Here is a 5674-nt window from a genome sequence, read left to right on the forward strand (position 1 = left end):
TTGATGTAAATAACTTCAATTTAAATCAATTTTGCGTATGCTGTACATGCATTGTTGAGACTTTATCGGGTAACCAACGCGATCTAGCAGAGTGTTCAACTGGTGCGATATTGTCCATCAGCCTTTCGTACGGTAATGGGTAGCGAGTGTTAACACCTGATAAATCCACCTTGGTTATAATTTTACTCTGTGAGATAACCTACCTATAATCATAATAAGTAGTGATAACGATGGAGAGATTGACAATTCATTATTAAGTTTCACAAATGTCTTAAGTGATTTTAATATATAATATACCTAGTTATATTATAAATTATTGTGCTTATTGAAATAAGCACAGTGTAATTTGCACTTTAACATTTAAATAATTTTAAGTTATCAATTAACTATTAGATATCGTACTTTGATTACATGTTGGAAGAAGGTATGAAAGTATAACGTATTAAAATCGAATAACTGATTATTATTATTGAATACAGTTTTATAGTTTTAATGGGGGTAATTTGAGCATCAATTGTAATAAGTATAAGAAATTAGTGCTTAAATTATCTAAGGACCACATTATTAAATAAATATTACTTGTTAACTTAAGTAAATTTATTTATCTTAAACGAACTTTTACTAATTTGTATTTAGTTTTATTCATTAGTAATCATTATTTTATTTTTAAACAAACTTACTTTAATAGATACCATATTTTTTCAAGTTAGTTATTTAGAATGTTACCTGTTATAATGTTACCAACTTAACCCTTAACTAGTGACTCATTCAATTTTAGTAGTACCTTAAATTTTTAGGTAAAATCAAACAAATTTGTATACTAAAGATTGTACAACATATATTCTAGCAAAACTAACTATAATCGATGTTAAAACTAATAAGAACAAAATTGATACAAGAAGAAACAGAGTGGTAAGAGATACCACAGTCCGCAAGTCACTAGTCAAGGGTTACAAAACATAGCTTACAGAAATCAAAATGCATTACTCTTATGAATGCGTTAAAGTTTTCGTGGATATATCATTTGAAAGAGTTTCGGATATATCCACGTCACTAGTTATATGCCTGACTCTTGTATAGTTTATGCCAATTTTGAATCTGAAAGCAGATATTCATAAAAAAAGACTACAACAAAATATAAGTGAATTTCATTTTCAAGCTAAAACTGCGTTGTTCTTTTCTTTCTCGCCTTCACTACATTGTCTTGTAAGGTATAACTCGTTTACCTTAAAAAAATAATTAAGTTGCTAAAATGTTTGAATAGATGAATTCTGTAGATTTCTTATTACAGTTTCAAACCCCTTTTTTAAGTTTAATTTTTAAGATGAAGTCCTTTCTGACTAGTAAAAATAATCAAATGTGATTTAAAATATTATAAGAGGTTTTATTTTTAACCTTCAAAATTGGTTATTAAATAAATTTGTGTAAAACTTTGTTTTTTTACCATTACCAGCCATACAATTTTTTATAATTTGATTTTTCGATCATCCAAATTTTGTATTGAGTCTATAAAATACCAGTTAAATTGTTACATCCATGAAATTTTATAATATTAGAGAGAACTTTAATTAATGTTTATATGACAAGATAGTTGAGAAATCAAACAAATGTCCCTAATATCTATTTTCAAAATTATGTGCTGGAAGATTATATTTATTTTTCTCTAATCTTTTTTTGTATATTCTTTAGATTAATTAAAAATTACGGTCATAATATTCAGATTTGGTAATAGGTCAGTGTATCTCTTTTTTTAACAAGTAAGCCAAAATAATCATCTTTAATTTATTATATATGTTTTACGTATGTCTAATGTAGTAGTAACTATGTTAGATTTTTAACAATTATATTTATTTGTATTGCTAAACCAATTGTAATTTATTAAAATTTTTAGAAGTATTGGAATATTTTAATAACATTATGGAAAAAGAACCAAACGTCACTGCTAGTATAGCAGCGATAAGCACTCTGATGAAGCTTTTGGAACTCGATAAGTGTAAGTAGTTATGCTGCATTGGGTTGAAGAAAATTGTAGGTACAGGCAATGACATAGTCTGCAGCTATATTATAAATACATCTAGTTCCATCTGTTGACGTAGTTTTTTAAATTTTGATATTACAAACATTTGATAATAATTGATTGAAGCATTATTAATTATTTTTCTGAACAATTAAAATATTCCTTTAAAATTTCAATTGGTTTTAACATATGTTGACCAAGTTACATACTTACGTTTACATATTTTTAAAAATTCATCCAACCACGGCTTTGTTATAAGCCCTTATCAAGCTTTTGATATTTAAATTTAATTAACAGTTATTGTTGTTATCAACTAAGTAGTAACTAACAAATTTATTTTTCAGCTGAAACTGTCCAAGAACTCGATGTTAATTTACAATCGGCCGTCGAAGTAATTACAAGAGGTAGTATAAAGGTGACGGGCGTTTCATCGGGATGTGCTTTATTTATGCGATTCATAACGTTTGCCAAGTTGGACAATATTGTAATTATTCATTCATTTAACCAATAGGTATATTATTTGAAATTCGTTTGGTAATTTAATGTTTTTTTTTGTATCTTTTACAGAGTTTTGCAGAATGTAAAAAAGTAATGTTGGCTAGAGGCAAAGTATTCTTAAAGAAACTTACGGAAGCTAGGAACAAAGTAGCCAAGATCACTCTTCCATTTATCGTTGATGGTGCTGTAAGTTATAAGTATAGTGTATTAGTTGTGGTGTGTACAACATATGACGATTACATAAGCTCTGTCAATAGTTGGATTTTTGTCTTAAAATAGTAATATGATAAAAAAATCCAGGCAAAAACTAACTAGGTTGTCAATATTTAGTATATTTTTGTTACACTAAATTTGAAGAGCAAATTCTACATAATTACTCTATTCTCGTTGTTCATTTTCACACACTTAGAAAAATTCTTCAAACTCTTATAATAAAAATAAATTTTAAAACTGCTTTATAAAATATTAATTTTTGCATGAGATCTGAATTTTTATCATTTCTGTTTGTTTGTAAAATTTATATTGCTGTCTTTCAAGTTACGCTAAATTTTGGCCACCTTCTAAGTAAATGGCAAGGAGCTTTGGCTAGCGTCACAAAAATGTTTATTTTTGATATTATAAAATAATTTTCTTGAATTTTCTTCAATATATTACTTAGATCTATGTAATTTTTGGATTTTAGCTTTATTTATTGACATTAAATAATTATTTTGTTTTTACGTATTCAAAATCAGTATGACACTTTGTTTAACTCTTTCATGCACAAGAGATTTCAAAATTTCTATACCCAAGATGCACAGATACTTAAATTTTTAATTTTTAATTTTTTTTATCGTTGATTTGTACTTACATATGCCTTAAAAATAATATTAAAAAAAAAAAAAAAAAATTAGTGGCAAAGTCTAGGAGTTACAGTATGTGGGATTACGTATATCCCACCGCTCATACTGTGCGCACAACATTCGCATCTCGTATTTTTTTTTCATATCAATATACTTTTATACCATTAATTATAAACATAACCTAATATGGAAACGAACGAAAAAAAGAACATTCAAACCGGTTGATTATTTCCCTCACAAATTACAAAATAAGTTTTGAAAATTTTCTGGGAAAAAAAAATATGTGTATATGCCGATGCCTTTTGTTCAATACAGACAGGACAAATCGGCGTTACTTATTAATATTCTATAGACACACGGTTGTATGAAAAATGCTAAAAATAAACGAAAACGAGATAAATAAAATTTAGAAAAATAATATAATATGTGGTATATTATTTGTCCCACCATGCCGCAAAGGTTAATTTTTATGTGGGACAACTGTAATCCCACCATGCCGGAAAGAGTTAAAGAGCATGTTTTTTCAAGATTTTGTTTGCTTTAGTTGCAGGTCCTATTAATATGCGGTCTGTTTATTACAATAGAGTGATCATTGAATAATTTGATGTTTGTACATTTTGTAATTGGCTTAAAACATTTTTTCTTTATATTCATTCATATATTTTAACCATAAAAATATTTATATCTTAATACCGTAACTGCATAGGCACTGTTTTTGTATAACAATTTAGCACACAATTTGTTTTAGAATATTTTAACGCATTCAAAATCGAGAGTGGTACTCGAAGCCATGAAACTGGCGGTAGCTACTCAAAAAAGATTTCACGTGTACGTTACTGAATCGGCTCCTGACAACAGCGGGTATATTTTTTTATTATTTAATTATAATATTTTATTTTGACTTGATATTATATTAGACTGTATGTTTATTATGAGGTTATTGTGTAATTTTTTTATTATATTTTTAGACAAGAAATGTACAAATGTTTGACTGAACTAAATATACCTTGTACGTTAATACTGGATTCGGCAGTCGGCTACATAATGGAAAAAGTAGACATGGTTATGGTCGGAGCTGAATGTGTTGTCGAGAGTGGAGGCATCATTAACAAAGTAACTTTCATCAAATAAACATATTGTTAATAAAAAAAAAAATATTATGTTATATTTTAATTTTGTTTATAATTTGTCCAGATCGGCAGCTGTACGATGGCTATTTGTGCGAAAGAATTTAAAAAGCCATTTTACGTATTGACTGAGAGCTACAAATTTTCCAGAATGTATCCGTTAAATCAAAGAGATTTGCCCGATAATTTCAGAGTAAGTGTTAATATTATTATTTAATTCTACAATTTATAGTAATATCAAACATTGACTTTTGAGTCGTAAATATGTAGCATGCACGATTAAGTAGTACAAAATCAATTAAAAAATTAAAATTACTTTTATTACGACTAAATCAACCTTATTTTTTTTTTTAGTATCCATCAAAAAATGATAAAAATTTGTCAAACTCTCATCCCATTGTTGATTACACGCATCCGTCATTCATAAGCTTATTGTTTACTGACCTGGGAATATTGATGCCGTCGGCAGTAAGTGACGAACTAATCAAATTGTACCTCTAAGCGAAGAAAGTGGAATATTTTTATAAAAGCTCAAATTTTTTCCATAAAAAATATTCGATACCACATACATTGTATCCGTATTTAAGTTGTCTCAAAGGAATACACACGTTTGAATTGATTATTTGTTGAAACACCATTAGCCCTATATCTTAGTACTTATAAACGATTGCAATTACCAATGTAATTTAATGTATATTATAACAATATAAATTAAATATATCATAGATTTATGTATAAATTAGTTTTTTTGGCATTATTTTTAGTGTAAAACAAATTGTTGTGCTAAAGATTTTTTAAAGAGGGGAAAGACTAAATAATTGTTAATTTGTGTAATAAAAACAATCGGCTGTTTTTCTAATTAAAAAGAATTCATAATTATTAGTTATTATTAATTAAAGTTCAGTTTAAGTGTTTTTCAGTAAAAAAATATTATTATCCATAAATCAATTGACTAATTTTTTTATTTATTTAAGTTTCCGGATGAACTTAATAATTAATTAATTTTTAAATAAAAAAAAATACATATTATTTTAATTTGGAGCGTAAATATGGTCACGACTCTGTATGCTCTCTACCATGTAATAAGCATAGGAAGTTAGAAATAATAAATAGTTAAGAATCTAAAGTACTTAATAAAATGTCATTAGTATTTAATATTTCGATAATTACAATTAAAATGGAAACATTCT

General features: G+C 26.8%; 1 protein-coding gene across 3 annotated transcripts; it reads left to right on the forward strand.

Moving 5' to 3' along the window:
• Positions 1–242: 242 nt before the first annotated feature.
• On the forward strand, positions 243–5223 carry LOC126840341 (translation initiation factor eIF-2B subunit alpha). 3 transcript variants are annotated; one of them, XM_050576007.1, is made up of 9 exons: positions 243–424; positions 1690–1757; positions 1892–1993; positions 2362–2501; positions 2585–2701; positions 4106–4218; positions 4326–4470; positions 4552–4677; positions 4839–5223. In XM_050576007.1, the coding sequence occupies exons 3-9, from the start codon at positions 1918–1920 to the stop codon at positions 4983–4985; spliced, it is 864 nt and encodes a 287-aa protein (XP_050431964.1). In that variant the 5' UTR covers positions 243–424; positions 1690–1757; positions 1892–1917; the 3' UTR covers positions 4986–5223. The 3 variants fall into 3 exon arrangements, with proteins under 3 accessions (XP_050431964.1, XP_050431965.1, XP_050431962.1); XM_050576008.1 differs by having other exon boundaries at positions 1690–1732; XM_050576005.1 differs by lacking the exon at positions 1690–1757.
• Positions 5224–5674: the final 451 nt, after the last annotated feature.

This window comes from Adelges cooleyi, unplaced genomic scaffold (genome assembly GCF_023614345.1).
Source record: "Adelges cooleyi isolate 19-005CV unplaced genomic scaffold, UGA_ACOO_1.1 ACOO_flye_CR_arks_rails_tigmint_CR_PRNA_376, whole genome shotgun sequence".
In the NCBI taxonomy this organism is placed as follows: Eukaryota; Metazoa; Arthropoda; class Insecta; order Hemiptera; family Adelgidae; genus Adelges; species Adelges cooleyi.